Raw genomic sequence first — 16,976 nt, forward strand, 5'->3', positions numbered from 1 at the left:
ATGTTGGCACGAGCCCAGCCACGGTGCTGTGACCGGCGCATTCTGCACTGCTGCCTCAGTGGTTTCCTAAACTTTACCTCTGACACAAAGCTTGACCACCCGCAGTGTAAGATTGTTAATATTGTTTTTTCCTGTTCTGTAATTGTCATCTTTCTGTGTCTCGGTTTCTTCAGACATGTAGTGACCATACTAGAGGCTTTGTTTCTTAACAGCATTGTTGAAGGGCAGGGTTCTTCTGTATATAGTTTTTGTCTTTTCACATTTCTTATTTTCATGCGTGTGTTGGGATGAGGATAAATGCAGTTGATCATGTTTAAATAGTATGCAAAACAAAACAACATAACCATTTCTTACCTCTATGGAAGGTTTCCATAATAGTGCTGAAATTTTCCTACTAGATTATGCAGTCTTTCTTTCTTTCTCTTTCTTCCTTCCTTCCTTTCTTTCTTTCTTTCTTTCTTTCTTTCTTTCTTTCTCTCTCTCTCTCTCTCTCTTTCTTTCTTTCTTTCTTCCTTGCTTCCTTGCTTCCTTCCTTCCTTCCTCCCTCCCTCCCTCCCTTCCTTTCTTCCTTTCTTTTTCTTTAATTCTTAAAATCTTAAAATACTTAAGAATTTTTACTTGGACCATGGTGGTGTGTGCTTTTAGTCCCAGTACTTAGACATAGGCAGGTGATCTCTGTGAGGTTAAGGCTAGCCTGGTCTACCTAGCGAATTCCAAGACAGTCAGGCTACATAGAGAGACCCTGTCACAAAACAAAACAAAAACTTCAACAAAATTTTGTGTGTATGTGGGGGGGGGGGGCTGTGTGTGTGTATACACATGGGCATGGATTCATGTATGAGCATATGGAACTTAAAAAATAACATAGAAAGTACGTAAGGTGGCACATGTCTATAATCTCAGCAACCTGTAGTTTCAAACTTTGAGAGCTGTGATCAGGAGAATTACAAATTCAAGACCAGCCTGGGCTACATAGTAAGACCTTGTCTCAAATACAAACAAATGAAAATTCACCAACTTTGATACACTGAATAGCAGAAAGATTTAATACTGTTTCCTATAGCAGACATTTGGTTAAGAATCTTGGGGTTTTTTTCTTCTTCTTCTTTTTCTTTTTTTCTTTTTTTAAGTTGTACCTGGTAGTGTAAGTCTTTAATACCAGCTATTTGTGAGTCTGAGGCAGGAGAATTCTAGGTTCAAGACCAGCATGATATGGAGGTGAGGGCTCTAAGCTCTTTCATATACTTCTGTCTATATCAGTTCCAAAGGATTATTGAAGTTGCGTGAAAAAAACTTAGTTCTTTTCCATAATGATGGGAAAAAAACCATCCCACTGCTGAAATCCTCTAACTAGAAAACCTAGCCCATAAAATAGCTGAAAGTAGCTTGACATTTGAATCATGCATTGTCCAAAAGGGTTCATTCTGTAGCTTTTAAATGAAGTTTAATTTTAAGTGTTGTCCTGGGAGTTAGTGACGTCAGAAAGATCTAGCCAATCATGCAGTCTAAAGGCAAGCTGAGCGTGCTGGGATGAGAGAGGCCTGGGCTATGCAGTGAGACCTGTCTCAGAAAACAAAAAGCACACTGTGTTAGAAATTCTCAGAACAGAGCAATGAATCATTGCTACATTTTGTTATTTACTTACCACTAAAGGCTTATATATTATCCAGAGCTGTCTGGCTATTTTGTGTACTAAGAGTATTTCAGCTCTAAGACACTCATTATGAAAATGTTCATCTATCAAAGCTGCAGCTTTGTTCAGAGCTGTCACAAACTGTCACAGTTTGTTAAGAAACATGTGAAATAATTGGTAAACCTGGATGGGGTGGCTCTTGCCAGTAAACAGGTATGCGAGAAGCTGAGATGGTCAGATTGCCATGGGTCTAAGGTCAACTTGAGTTACAGGGCAAAGATCTTTTTTCCAAAAAGCACATGGAGGAAGTTCGTGAAGCTGTCCCACATACTTGGCAGTAATCAGGTGGGTTAATGTAACAGTGGCAGGCAGAGGTTTTGTGTCTTGAGTTGTCCTTTGTGGTTCTCGGGGTCATCACAGAACTCAGCTCTCCTTACAAATTAGAGTCTTGTAATTTGGTCTAAGAATAAGGAATCCTGTGCTTTGTCACTGCTCATACCTGTAACCTTGGGAAATTTACTCAGGACCTCACAGTCAGCGCCCTCATCCGAGCAGTGAAGCTGTGCTCTGCGTATTGGAAGACCGATCACAGAACAATATCAAGGTTCATGAAGTGTCTTTATGATGAGATTCCATTGCAGGGTCCAAAATAGATCCTGTTTCTTTAAGAGAACTTAAATGGCCTCTGGCAACTTGAGTTTGACCATTTCTATGCAGAATCTTGTGGTTTTTATTATAAATTGTAATTGTATTTCTTTGGTTTTGAGGTTAATAACTTCCTGCATTTCAAGTTTGTTTCACTGCTATCTGGAAACAGGTGAATTCTCTTCAGCTGTGTTTTTCCCTGGCTTAAATGTTCTTCCTGTATGAAGGAACACACACAGACACACAGAGAGACATACATACATACATACACACGTACATACATACACACACATACAGATATACACAGACAAACAGATACACACACACACACACACACACACACACACACACACAGATACACAGTTGTATTCATGAATAGCTACCTTCGTCTTTCAGAAAATAGAATCATTAACTTCCCATTTCTAATGCTATGGATGTTGTGATTGAGACTAGGTATCTGGTCTGTCAGCCTAACACTTGTATGACAAACACCTAAGGGGAACAGTTTTTAAAGGAAGAAAGGAGACAGGCCTTGCAGACCTGTAATACCAACTACTCAAAAAGCTGCGGCAGGAGGATTGTAAGTTTAAGCCTGCTTGAACTACGGAGTGAGTTCAAGGCCGGGTTGGACAATGTCATGATATTTCATCTTAGAAATAAAAATTTAAAACCCCAAAGTCTGGGGACAGAACTCAGTGATGGGTTACTTGCCTGGTGTGGGCAAAGCCCTGAATTAAATCAATAACACTCTCTTCCCCCTTTAAAGTGAGGAAATGTATGTCTCAGCTCACAGTCTTAGGAGAGTCTTCACTGCCGCTTGACACCGTTGCTCCTGGGTGCTGACGGCTGACGTCCTTCATGAGAGAAGGATGTGGTGGAGCTAAGTAGGTCATTCGGTAATGAACCATGTCCTCCAGAGCCACAGCAGGCTAGCGAAAGACGACTTTAAGCAGCTCTTTGACAGCTAGAATGATGCCTTCAAGAACACTGTAGGCAGAGTTTAGAAGGGAAGTGAGAGGCATTGTGGGTGTGAGATCTTATAACTAAGAAAGATACTGTTGAAGAGGCTGGGGAAAGGGTACGTCTCTATCACCGGGCGCAACCATCTCACTAGGAAACAGAAAACTAGGGTTGAACAAGCTCCTTGCCCAGCAGTGTGCTGTTTGAGAGCAGAGGTTAGCCCTGGAATTTTCTTTTTTATTCCACAGGTACCCAAGAACTGGGCAGGGCTTCCTTAGAGTCTATGTATCACCTCACCCGCCCTGTAACTTGCTCCTTTTTCTCTGCCTTCTCAGATTTAACACCCAAATGCGTTTCTTAGAGTTAGGAATCAAATTGTCGTTCACCCTCCATTTTAGCAGTAATTGGCAAGACTGAGATCAACTCTATTGGCATAAGTGGAGTACTGATATGAAAAGATTGGGGACAGACAGGATGTGGTGACACACACCTCTAATTCCAGTACTCAGGACACAGAGGCAGGAGGATCTCTGAATTTGAAGCCAGTCTGGTCTGCATAGTGAGTTCGAGGACAGCCAGGGCTACATTGAGACAGCCAGACCCAGACAAACAGCTATAACAACAACAACAACAACAACAACAACAACAACAACAACAACAACTACAACAACAAAACAAAACAAAACAAAACAAAACAAAAATGTGAACAAGCAAGATGAAAGACACCTCTAGCAGTCTAGGGGGAATTGTTACATCTCAGGACAGTCTAGGAGGAATTGTCACACCCTAGGGCAGTCTAGGGGGAATTGTTACAACCAGAGCAGTCTAGGGGCAGTCTAGGAAGAATTGTTACATCTCGGGGAGTGTAAATGACTGCCAGGCCTCCCCTGTCCCTCCCCCCCCCCCCCGCCTGTCCCCCTCCTTGAAGCTGAGGACTGAACCCAGGTCCTCTGTTCTCTCTCTCTCTTTTTTTTTTTTTTCCTGAGCTGAGGACCGAACCCAGGGCCTTGCACTTACTAGGCAAGCGCTCTACCACTGAGCTAAATCCCCAACCAGGTCCTCTGTTCTCTTAACTGAAAAATAAAACCTCAGGATTTTAGCAGCCTGTAGAAAGAGGCCTGTTGAATGCAGCCCTGTAGGGAGCCAGTCCCCTCCACTGAAAATGTAATTGAGAAACCACTATGCTGGTCAGCATCCCTTCCACTAAAGACATAATTGAGAAAACGTTGTGCTGTTCAACATTTCAAGAGTTAAACAGCTTGTAATCAAATAAATCAAATTCTTTCTGCCTTTCTCTTCTCCTCAATTCAGACAAAACAGTACAGTTCTGGATATGCAATCAGATGTGGTTTGTTAGCTGCTCGGCTAGTTTAATGGGAAGGAATTAAATTGGGTCTATTTGCCATCAGTCTTGATAATTTGTAAGAGAGAGTAGAGAAGACACTGATGAAATTCACAGACGAGTGAATGGAGGTCCCATCAGGAAAGAATGAGAGATTAACTTTAAGGGTCCTAGGGAGACTGGAAATGGGCAGGAAGTAAAAATCAGCGTGGAAAAATGTCTGTAGTTCATCTGGGGAAAGAAAAAGAAGTCCGGGCAGAATGGCTGATAATCAAGAGAAAGAAAGCCACTGGGGATAGTGCCTAGGAAATCAGATATCACAGATGGCTGCCAAGTTTGTGTGGAGTGATAATCCTGAATGTCCCTATGTTCTCTGTCTGGGAGTGTCCTTCCGCGGCTCATGTCAGATGTGCTCGGATGAAAATGAAGCGAGGATATTAAGTTATAATAGGAGTCTCCGGAGAGGGCTTGATGGACCCAGGTGGCTGTTAATTGTCTAGCACACTTAAACATGTCCTCTGCGCAGGCCGCTTTTTCATAACCCAGTCCTTCTCTTCTTCCTGACCACTTAGCAACTTCAGAACTATCCATAATGCCAACAGAAGAAAGCACAGAGTCCAGGGTTCAGCTTTTCTCTCACCTACGATGATCTGTCTACTTTGAGGAGATGGAGTTATAGGCAATTGTGAGCCATCTGGTTTGATGCTGGGAACTCAATAGCAGCAGTGTTTGTTTGGTGTGTGTGTGTGTGTGTGTGTGTGTGTGTTTGCTGGTTAGTTTTTGGGTTTTTGGGGGTTTGAGGTTTTTTTTTTGTCTTGTTTTGGTTTGGTTTTTTTTTTGTTTGTTTGTTTTTTGTTTTGTTTGTTTTTTTGTTTGGTTGTTTTTTGTTTTGTTTGTTTTTGTTTTGTTTTTTGTTTGGTTGGTTGTTTTTGTTGTTTTTGTTTTTGTTTTTGTTTTTGTCTCCCAGCACTCACTGCCACCCTGCCCTGTGTGTGAACATAACTGATAAACTAACTTCTAAAGGAAAGTCCCATCGTGATGATGGGCTCATCACAGAACCTAACCCTGTAGACAGTGAGAGTGGTCATGGTCATGGAGGAAGGTCATGAGGGTTCTGTTGTACAGCAACTTATCTGTTCCCACAAGCAAGAAATAGAGCAGCCAATAAGAGAGCTAGCTGTGATCAGAAGAAACAGCAAAGATTAACTAAATATAAAACAAACATCACCAAGGTATTATTGCATGGTATGTCTTCAGGGCATGTGCGCGAAAATAAATGTTGAATGTTCGGGTGGCTCATGGATCCTTACTCCTTGCCTTCAAGGATAATGAAGAAAGAGAGAGGGCCTGGCTGGCTTAGATTATTTATTTACCTGGCATCCATGAGGTCTCAGGTTCAATCCCCAGTACTTCAAAAAAGTTGGGGAAGGGGCTTTATGTAAAACTTGTCCCCGCATCTGATCAGAATAGCCATTATAATTCTGCTTAAGTGTATCCAAGCATGTAATCAGAAGGGAAAGACTCATTCAGGAAACATTTGTCTGCATAATTTACAGAAACACCCAAATTATGTTTAATCGACTACCAATACCCCATGGTCTCCCAAATGCAAAATTAAACTTCTGTTCAGTTCTCTTTTTCATTCCATTCTTGCTGTTCAGATTGCTGGTTACAGAATATTTCGTTATTTTTGTGATTCCTACACCAGTCATTCTTCCGTCTCATAAGCTGACAGGTAAAAGGTCTTGTAAACTGACAAGTCCTAGACCTCCGAGCTCTTACAGAATCACCCACTTTGTATCTGATGGGACGCTCAGAGTTCCGTTTACTTGGGTGTCTATAGAATGAAGAAGAGGAGTTTCCCTTGGGCTGGTGACAGCCCTGCAGAAACATTGACTGCACAGTCTGCCCGCAGGCACTGCGTTCGAAGGTTGTGAAGCCCCAGATTGTGAAAGTTACTGAGTCGGTGTGAACTGTAAAGGCCATTCTGAGTGTCTTACGGAATGTTCTGTTCTTCCTCACTCCGTGAACATTTGGTGTCTTAATTTACATAGTCACAGTCTCGTTATTGCCTTAGAAAATGCCCGAGTGCATTATCAGCGGCAGACTCGCTCCCTTGTGCTCCTCCTGAGCGCATGCAGAAGAGAGGTCATAGCCCTCTGTGGACCATGTGCTTTCATCTCCACACGCCCAGCCCGAGTCCAAGCTGGTTTTCCGCTGGTGCCGACATCTGGAAGTATACAAGCAGGGAGGCGGTGCAATCACTTACATTTGGTTAGCTAAGTGGCTAATTGCAGATCCTCAGTTAAGATTCAGTGTACTAGAAATTTTTAAATCATTATGGCTTATCATGGTGAAGTCTGGGTCATAGCTACTTTACAAATGTAAATGATATTACCACCCTCCCTTCTCTGATCCCTGCTAAGGGAGAGGAACAGTTCGAAGGAGTGTCTACTTACCTGAGAAGCAGATACTAAAGAACTCTTACAGGAAGTTGCACGTCCTCCTGCCCAGAGCTGTCACTTCCGAATGTCTTTAATATGTGTTCCTGGCACATTAGCCTACATCAGCGGCCATCCCTGTAGAAGCTGGCCCTTGCTCTTCTGTCTCACCGGTCCCCAGTCCTGCCCCATGAATGTAACTTCAGGCCACGCTGACCAATGTCCTTTAGAAATCGTGATGTTGAAAAGCCCTCAGACTTCACTCAGAAATCCCATCTACAACTTGCTTTAAATTAAAGAAGAGCACAGGACAAGAGAAACCAAGAGGAAAAAAGAGGCCTCTCGCTGTCTGGTGAGTTCCCGGCACTTTGTTATTTCAGCGTGATGAAATTCATTCAGTTGCTGTATGAATTCATTTTATTTGTAGTGTTTCTGTTTAGAGAGCCCTGCCTTGCTTTTATTTATTTTTTTTTCAGATTCTGGCAAGTATACTTTTTATCATCCCCTCAGCTTAACTTTGATTCTTTTACATGAACTTTTCTTTCTCCTCTAAGCTCAGGCTCCTAGCACCTTACATTACCTTCAGATTCCCAGTCATTGCTGACCTCTAAGAGACCGACGTTTAAGCCAGCTAACACTAAAGGCAACAGATATTAGAAAAAGGATCTAGCCACAAATCAATACTGAGCAAGGATGGATAACTAGTATTGTGACGCAAACAGCAAAAGGAAAGTGGCAGGCCCTCCGGCTTTAATATCCCTGTCTTATCTCATGTTAGGTATGGGCTGTGAGAATAGTCTTGTACTATTGTTCCTTAATAACGTACTTGCTTTTTAATGCTAATAATTTTTTATTTATTTTACATTTTTAAAGTCCTACTGAACATCACTTAAGGGTTTGGCACTGGGCATTATGACTTTAGCCAGAGTCTGATAACACATTAGAACTCATACAAGAGGCTGGCAAGATAGGCTCAGGGGACAAAGATATCTGCCTGGCAACCAAATTAGTTCCCAGAATCCACATGGTAGAAGGAGGGAAACAACTCTAGCAAGCTGTCTTCTGATATACACGTGCGTGCGCGTGTATCTGATATACACGTGCGTGCGCGCACACACACACACACACACACACACACACACACACACACAAACACTAAGCAAACAAACAAATAAGAATTCAACCTACTTCCCATATAGTATAAATGCTGTAGAATAGTTTAAGTCCATTTCTTCCTGAAATGAATCCTTTATGATCTCTGTAAATATGTTTTTGTTCTAAAATGGTTAAAACCCTCTAAGGCTTTATAATTGATGCTTATTAGCAGGCAGTACCAACTCTAAGTTTCTAGGCCAGCCTCTGTTGCTACTTGTTCATGTCTGTATTTTCTTTCTTCTGTCTGATGCTACTCATTTGTTGCTTTTCAACCTGGAGACCTTTACCAACACACTATTGTCACTGTCTACCAGAAGTCAGAAGAGGAGTCCCTTGGACTGATGTTCTGGGTGGTTGTGAGCCACCAGGTGGATGCTGGGAACTGACCCCTGCAAGAGCAACAAGTGCTCTTAACTGCTGAGCCATCTCTCTACCCTCAACTTGCTTTCTCTCGTTCTTGTTTTAATACTTGTTTTCTGTTTTTAGGAATTGTTTTCTGCGTAACTTGTGTAAACTAGTATAAGCTCTAGAAGATGTTTTCTTCCAGAAAGGGTTTACTTGTATGTTTAGCCACACAGCTGGGCGAGGGCCAGATCACTCGAAGCCTAACTGGAGTCGAACTGATGTAATGCGGAGGTTAATTTAGGCTTTGTAAAAACCTCGTCCAAGGGCTGGGGGATGGATCAACAAGTATCAGTGTTCTCTATACAGGCATGAGGACCAAGTTCAAATCCCTAGCACTCGTGTAAAAGGCTGGACACAGCTGCAAGTGTACCTATGACCCCAGTGCTATGCAAGGTAGAGACAAGAGAACTGCTGTGGTTTGCAGGCTGCCAGCCCAGCTCCAAATTCAATGAGGAACCTTCTCTCCAAAGAAAAGGTGGAGAGTGATAGAGCAGGCACCAGATGTTGTCTTCTGGCCTTGACATGCACAAAAGGCCATGTGCACCTGCACAGACAGCTGAGCACACACCACACGCTCCCACACGTGCATGTCTTTTTTTAAGGCCCAGCCTATTCCTGTTTCAGTCTTCCCTTTAGGATGTAGCCCTTTGAGGGCCCCAGTGAAAAGCCTGTGGGTGTTTCCTCGGCCTTTTCCTCTTCACAGGCCCTGAACTCCAGTGTTACCCTCCGAGCCCTGATGCTTCCAGAAGTTCTGCTCAGGTTCTTAGCTTCTCAGTTCTTGAGCTCACAGAGTTTCGTCAGCACTGAGCTGAGCAGATGCCTCAGGAGCATCTGACCTTCTGGCTGACAGTCACATTCACCGTCTCTACACCCTTAGCCACATAAGTACTTTAGTAACTCTCAATGCCCTGAATAGATTAAAAGTAAAAATTTTCTAACCTTTTATCAGTTATTAGCAGGACAGATATTACATTATAAACTAAACAACCAGGAGCCTGGAATATAAATTTTAAGAAATGCTTTCAATAAGTCACAATAGCATTCTAATTTCCCTGACCAGTGATATTTCTGAGCTTTTTAAATTCCCCAATTTCATAATTAATACTAATGCCAGGTCCTCAGCTATGAAGTCCCAGCGCCTCCTACCCTTAGTCCTTTGCCAAGCCCCAGGTTTCCTCTACTTCCTTCCATATCCCGACATGTGGTCGCATCTGTTTATCTCTGCTAGTCTGGGAACAGGCCCTCTGCTGTCTTTACCTTGTTATGCACAGTGCCTACCACAGCCCTTGCCAGTTGGAGCAGTCTTCCATAGGAGCGTATTTATGAAGACCCATACACTTGTTGAATTCTGTCTGATAGTAGTTTGAAACTAGAATGGCTTCCACCTTTACATTACCCCGTATTTTAACATATTCAGAGCCTGCGGGTAGCATGTACTGAGTCCACAGGGGAACTTTGGGGTCCACTGAGTACGAGAGTGGGAGATGCTAACAGCAAAATGCAAAGTGGCAGGAGACACTGATTGTGTGAACACTGTTAAGAGTTCTGAGCTGAATAAAACAGCCACGGGAGAAAACCAGAAGTAACGCCCTACTCTGTTGAGGCGTGACGCGCCCAAGCCAGGGCTCCGGTTCTAACTCCAGCGTATTCACGTCTGTACCTGCTGTTCCTTCAGCTGGACCTGCATGGAGAAAACATGGGCCATGTTCATATTTTTGTCGTACCATCTAAAGTTAAAATTAGATCCCTGATACCTGAATTCCATTAACTGTATAGTTAGTGTGCTTTCTTACTTGACATAAAAGTTGGATTTATTTAAGTTAATGACTCGATTTACTAACAGGTGTCTGGTTTTCTTTCAGACTCACATCTATCTTCTTGCTCAGAGCTGGTCTTTCCGATGACTTGAGCCACCAGAACCGAACTCCTTTCCTAATTTGTTTGTCCCAGAAACCTGCCCTCCCATGTGTTAAAGATGGAAATAAAGAATTCCGGTCTCTGTTCTCCCTAACGGCCTATCTCAGCCACGCAGCTGCTCGCCTCTGTCCCTCCCCGCCCACCTTACATTAAAGCCTAGCAGAGCCTCAGCTGTAAACTTTTCTTAGTCCCGATTTTAGAAATTAAAAAGAAAAAGTGACAGTAACATAGGAACGGCTTGATCTTCAACAGATGGCAGTGATGAAATGTAGACAGTTGAACCATGTTTCAGGCAGAAACTAAACTAGAACCCACTCCTTCAGAGGCACTCTGGGTTTCGCCTGAGTCTCGGGGTAGGGGCTCGAGAAGGAACGTGTCAGAAGACTGAGTTCACCGACAGTAAAACAAACAAAGTTCAAAGAGAAGTCGAGTTTGAAAAAGAATTACTGTACACCTAAGGAAACAGAGTATGGTGCTTCCTGGGGTGCACAGCAGGGCAGGAAAAGCAGATCCTGACATGGCCCAAGCCTCACCGTTAGCACGCAGTGGCATTAAATAGATATTATAAATATGTTTGGGACTTACAGGAAAATAAACAATCGGGAAATGAACATGTGGGCATTTCAGCCGAGGAAAATCCAAATAGAAACTTCAGGTCTGAGAAGGCGTGGTACGTGAATGGGAAGTGTGCAGAGTGAGCTCGACAGCCATTGGAAGAGGCAACAGAAGAACCAAAGACCTAGGAGGCGGGGTCACAGAAATTACCCAGGATGAAACTGGAGGCAGGAAATAAAAGTAGAATGGGTTTGAAATGAAGTAGTACTGATAAATTCCAGGGAACTAATTTGACAATGGGGAAAAAAAATCTTAAAACTGCTTGCTTCCAAATGTCTAGTCTGAGTTGGGGAAAGCAACTGTGAGGGGTTAATACTGACTGTCAGGTAGCAGGGCCTAGAATCACCTAGGAGACAAAGCTGTAAATGTGGCTGTGAAGGAGTTCTTGGACCAGGTTAACTGGAAAGTGGAAAGACCCGCAGTGAGTGTGGACCCGAGTCCCAGACTGAATACAAAGGAGAAATGGAGCACCAGCTTCTTGACTGCAGATGCAGTGTCACCAGCTACCTCCAGTCCTGTCACCAAACCATCCACACGGTGGTGCATCACACCCGTGAACTTGGACCTAGAGTGGACCCCTCTTTCGTTATGTGGCTGTTGTTGGGATTCTGTCGTAGCACTGAGAAAGGAAACCAGTGCGCCACCTGACCTCACGGGTCCCCCCCCCCCCCCCCCCATACTGACTGTTGTAAGGCCCATTCTCCCGTGTGGCCGCCGTGTGCCCAAGCTTTCTTTCCTTCGTTTCTCCCTCAGTCCTCGCTGGTGTTTCACTTCTGCCTGCTGTGTTTAGGGACTAGTTAATGACATGGGAGTTGTTTCCTGACAGGGGCGTACAGGAAGTACATGAGTTGGGTTATCGTGGAAGGTTCTGTCCTTGGGTGGTTTTCCTTCGGAACATTTTCCTATCATCGTCCACTACAACCGCAGTTTTCAGGGTCTCGGTATTTCTCAATCCTAATGAGTCAATTAGTTATTTTTCAAGCATAATTCTTAAGAGTTAGTGAGTACAAAGCATTCAATATGTTTAACTTAAGCCTATTTTAATTATTGATGCCCCTAAACACTCAGTTCTGTTTCTCGGCTTAAATCTGCAGGTGTTTCACCAAAACCAACAGTCCCCTTCCTGTGGTCCCAGTGGTAGCCTCTTATCCTCAGGATGGACTGGAAATGAAGCCCCTCGGTGTCATGAAGTTCCCAGTGTGTCCAGTTTCCACAGTTCCTGATGGTGGCCAGATACCTGAGGAGTGCCTCAAGGACAGCGTGGCACCAGCACCTACCCAGCGTACATGCCGCCAGGACAACACAAGCGACATCAATTCTGATTCCACAGAAGACACAGCAGAGTTCAACAGAGGTACAGGGAGCCATTTTCCTCCTTCCGTTCCTGGTCCCCGGTGGGCTAAAAGCTGTGTCAGGAAAGCCACACCTGTGCTCGGCTCCCAGAACACTTAGAAGACTGGGTGGGAACTTTGGGCACTGGACAAAAAGATAAAGGTGGATAAGAGATTCTTGGAACTTCTCTGTCATTATACCCATCAGCACAGCATCTAAATACTAATCAGAGCTGACCCTGCTTAGCTTCTCAGATCCCATGAGGTCCAACACACTCAGACTGCAGTAGCAGCAGATGGCTCAGGTTGCTAATCCCATTGCATCATGGGACGTTATCCAAACAGGTGTGGACTTATTAGTACCAGAACAGAGAACCTGCTGGGATGATGCGTTTTGTGAGCATGGGCCCTGCGTCTCTTTGCATTGTCTATAGGAATATAAACTTTCTTAGGGGTTCGTAGGGGAATCATTATACTTTCAAATGACTTACATAGGTTTTTAAAGTGTTCTTTCTTCCTCGGATCCAAACCACACGTAAGCAGGACTCCCTTTTGTATGTTTCTCTATTATTCAACATACTGTTTTCAGAAGCAGCTGTATGAAGCCCGTTTATTAATCCGCAATGTACCCAAATCTCCCTGTTTTTCAGGAGACAGCAGCGGTCATTCAGAAGCAGAGGACAAAGTTTTCAGTTGGAGTCCTCTTATTTTATCACCTGTCTTGGAGGACTGCAGTGAGAAGACAGCGTGGTCTCCTCCTGGCCCCCCTCTAGACGGGCTGTCAGTGGTCCTTCAGCAAGCCCAAGAGACCTGAGAGGAATGTGAGCAGGCCTCCCACTGCAAGCCAGTAACTGCACCACACAGGCCTGGGGACAAACTGTGTGAAGGACATTAATTCAAATCAGAGAAAACCATTATTTATTTTTTGGTAGTAGTAATGTCATGAATGTATCTTAAAATGTGCGCCCTTTTATATTATTTATGCCTTATGTTTTCCCTTCCCCATTTCTTCCTCCCCCTATTTTTTTTTAATGCAGAGTTTTTTTAATCGTCTGGAGAGCAGGGGATCATTCTGTGTCTTCTGGGGCCTTCAGTTGGCAGGCTTCCATCTTCTGGCCTGTTCAGTTGTGGGGAGAGGATTGCCCACGCCATTTCACATTTGTCACCAGTCGTTCCTAGATGGAAAAACTGTTACCTCTCCCATGTCGTCAGACTTTTGGGAACATTTAAAAATCAACCATAGTTGTGATCATATGTTTATAATAGCCAACCCAGCTGACACACTTTTGAGTACCTTCCAGAAAAATACTAATACTGACTTATTTTCTCTCTGTGCCTGGGTACAAGTAGCGATCAATCTTCTAGGTATCAAATTAGCCAGTGTTGTTATGAACACAGAAACATGTAAAGTCTGTTTGGATTATTGTATTATATAGAAAGGGAACCAGATTCAGAAGGAAAAGTAATGCCTTCATGGTCCACTGCTCCTATTATCTTAATTTACAAAATGGCCACCACGAGTTCTTCGCACTACTTGCAGAGGTATATAATAAATACAAAAGTAAGGCCTTTAAACTGATAGTTTGAAGAGAAGGATATTACATGCCTCAAGAAAGAGGAGGGCTGAAGGGACCTCTAAGTGAAGCTCTTCCCTCTGTCCCATACTGCTTGTGGTGTTTACACTACCTGAAGGCTGACATTTTTGTCACTTCCAGTGTTGACAGTATCCTGGGGGATCTGAGTGAGCATGTGTGACTCAGCCTTCTGCCACTAGAGCAGAATTCCTGAGGTGATTGTCTTATAACACAGGGTTATCTTGACTCCCAGTTTTAGAAGTTCTAGTTTGTGGCTGAATAGACCTGTAGCTTTGGACCTGTGTTGAGGAAGCATATCATGGTGGGCATGCATAGCAAAGCGAAATAGCTTAAACCGTAAATCGGGGGGGGGGGGGAGCGGAGTGTTCAAGGCTCCACTGAGAGCACGCCTCAATGGTCTGACAACCTCACACTCCTCCCTCTTCAAGAATCTGCCACCTCCGAAACATGCTGCCGTGGGAATCAGACTTCGGACACACAGATAGGCTTTGGAAGATAGTATCCAAACTGCAGCAGAATGTCAGGGAAGGCTTAGCTGTGAGAGAGGGTTTAAGGGCATTTTTCTGACAGTCTTTCTGGCCGCCATCACTATGAGCAGTAACCCTGGCTTCAGTCAGCGGGGTTCACGCAGTCAGTTACTGTTCTCTGAGCAACAAGAACATTGCAGCTGTCTTTGGAAGGCTTACATGCATTTCAACAGCTTGAACCAAGCCCTAGTGGATCACAGATCTGCTTTTGAATGGTGTATCCCTTAGTGGGGCAGGGGGAAGGGAACCAACATTATTTCTCTTTATGCGGAATCAAACAATTCCAGGATACGTTTTGTTTTCGTTTCCCGCAAAGCGAAAGAGAATACGGTACTGTACTGATCAACTCTATATACATGCGTCAGTATTCCCTTACATATGCCTGTGTCTTTTATAAATAGAACTGCTAGTGGGAGTGTGAGCTGTTTCAGCAGAGCCACTGCGCTAGAGTTCCTTCTGTAAAATTGCAGTAAATAGAATTCCATAGATGGGTAGCGGGGTGCTATAGAAGCAAGTTCTATGATCCTGGGGTTCATGGCCATAGTGTAAAACATCCGCAATTAGTTTTGGAGGTGCTTAGCTGTAGCCTTACATCTTGACTTGCCAAGGATGGCGTAGAGACCTACTGTGCGCTTTGCCAGTTGAGTCGGAACTAAGCCGTCTCGGAGCAGGGCGTTTAGGAAAGCAGGAAGCAAATGTCCGTGGGCAATCAGTTGTTCACTGAGACTCATGAAACAGGTAGGTCGGCACGAGCCTTGGGTCAGAACTGCTTTTAAAGATTGAGTTTGACGTGGGGCTTGCCCATGAGGATGATAAAATTCCCTTACCTTTAGGGCAATCTCATTGTGGACTGCTTTATTTATGATTAGTAACGCTGTTTTAAGTGTTAACCCTTTTATTGTATTTTATTTATAAAAAATGGCTTTATATATTGAGATATATAAAATATAAATATAAATCTATATAATTGCCTTTATATTTAGGAGTTTGAGTTCTCCTTAGTGTGAGTTTCTGTGAACTTTCATGTTCTGCACAGTCACCAGAAATGGTTGTAGCAAGTGTCACTTCCCCGGGAATCAAGAGGACATAGGAAAAATGTGTGTGGGTGGGTGTGGGGGGGTCACCAGTCATTCCTACGTGGAATGGCATGCACTTGTGGAGGGACAATTGTTTATTGAGTTCCCTGTTTATTACTGTTATCTCATCTGACCCCCACAGCAAATAGACAGAGTAGGCATGAAGTTCTCAGCCCATGAGTGAGCTAGAGCCCGCACTGGAGCCCAGTTCACCTGTCCCGTCACCCATGCCCCATTTACCTGCTTTCTGGAAGTGTTATGGTTCACCCTCCATGGAACCAGTCCAGAACGTGTGCATTGTCCACCCCTGCTGCGAACTTTCTCTGTGAGGCTCCAACTGCAGCTGGTGGGGCTTCCCTCTGTCCACCCTCATCCCAAACTGACAGGGCTCTTACCAAGTACATCATCTTCAGGAATCTCTCTTTGATACCCTCCCCTTACCCTCACCCAACTCCTACCCTCTCCTAACCCTGTGAACATTTAACCTTCAACTGGCTCACTGGCCATGAACCTGGTAGGGGCCTCTTCATGTATTGGGTGAGTCTTCCTTTAGCGTTAAACTTCCCTAGGCCTAGTAAATTGTGTCACCTTTCCCTGGTTGTGTTCACCAATTACGTAGCCGACTCTGGTGACAGGTGCTATACAGGGTATAGGTTAATTGCGTCACTCTAAACCGTTGAGGTGATCTCACTGTTGAACGGTTTTTACTGGGTTCTCTTTGTACAGTTGTTATTCCAGGCTGATGACGTCACTTCTCTGTGTCAGCCCCAGCACTACCAGGAAACTGTGTGGAACTGTCCTTTACCTGTATTGCTCGCTCTGACCGTGTTGACCCTGAGATGCATGTTTTGTACTATATTGAAAAAAAATGTTTATTTTCCTTAAAGTTGTGCTATTATGTGTGAAATTGTACATACTCTAAGTGATGTAGTTTTGACCGGTTTTATTTGGTTGACATGATTTTATATTAAAAGAGAATGCTGCTTTCACACGCAGTCGCCTGTGAAGAGGGATACACACACACACACACACACACACACACACACACACACTTGTGGGCACAGAGTGGCATGTGAGTAAGAGTGTATAGTTGTCCCATTTCTCTGCCTTGCTCTGCAAAGTCCCTTAGAGCACCCAAGGACCCAGCCACCTCTCCCTTGTTGTGGCTGCCAGTATTAGGAGGGAGCAGGACCACAGCAGCTGTCTACGAGGGTCTGAGGGACCCCAACAGGAGCTTAGCATGAGATAGAAGGATGGGAAAGAAGTAAGGAGAGAGGAGGTTCTTCTCCCCATAGTGTCTGTAATAGCACCCCCAAGGAAACTCGCTTTACTCC

At 44.0% G+C, this 16,976-nt stretch overlaps 1 protein-coding gene and 1 long non-coding RNA gene across 7 annotated transcripts in view; both read left to right on the forward strand.

Moving 5' to 3' along the window:
- Positions 1–16,631, forward strand: part of Cdon (cell adhesion associated, oncogene regulated) — an 86,531-nt gene extending 69,900 nt beyond the window's left edge. For 5 of the 6 annotated variants that reach the window (XM_006242791.5, XM_006242793.5, XM_006242792.5 and 2 more), the window contains 2 exons: positions 12,208–12,467; positions 13,095–16,631. In XM_006242791.5, the coding sequence (XP_006242853.1) occupies positions 12,208–12,467; positions 13,095–13,258 (424 nt within the window). In that variant the 3' untranslated portion in view covers positions 13,259–16,631. The remainder of the gene's footprint in view (positions 1–12,207; positions 12,468–13,094) is intronic. The other variant, NM_017358.2, reaches the window with a different exon arrangement.
- LOC102548010 (uncharacterized) lies at positions 5–10,592 on the forward strand. The gene is made up of 2 exons (XR_356173.3): positions 5–7,373; positions 10,444–10,592. It is a non-coding gene; the product is annotated as an uncharacterized LOC102548010 (long non-coding RNA).
- Positions 16,632–16,976: the final 345 nt, after the last annotated feature.

Source organism: Rattus norvegicus, chromosome 8, assembly GCF_036323735.1.
Source record: "Rattus norvegicus strain BN/NHsdMcwi chromosome 8, GRCr8, whole genome shotgun sequence".
In the NCBI taxonomy this organism is placed as follows: Eukaryota; Metazoa; Chordata; class Mammalia; order Rodentia; family Muridae; genus Rattus; species Rattus norvegicus.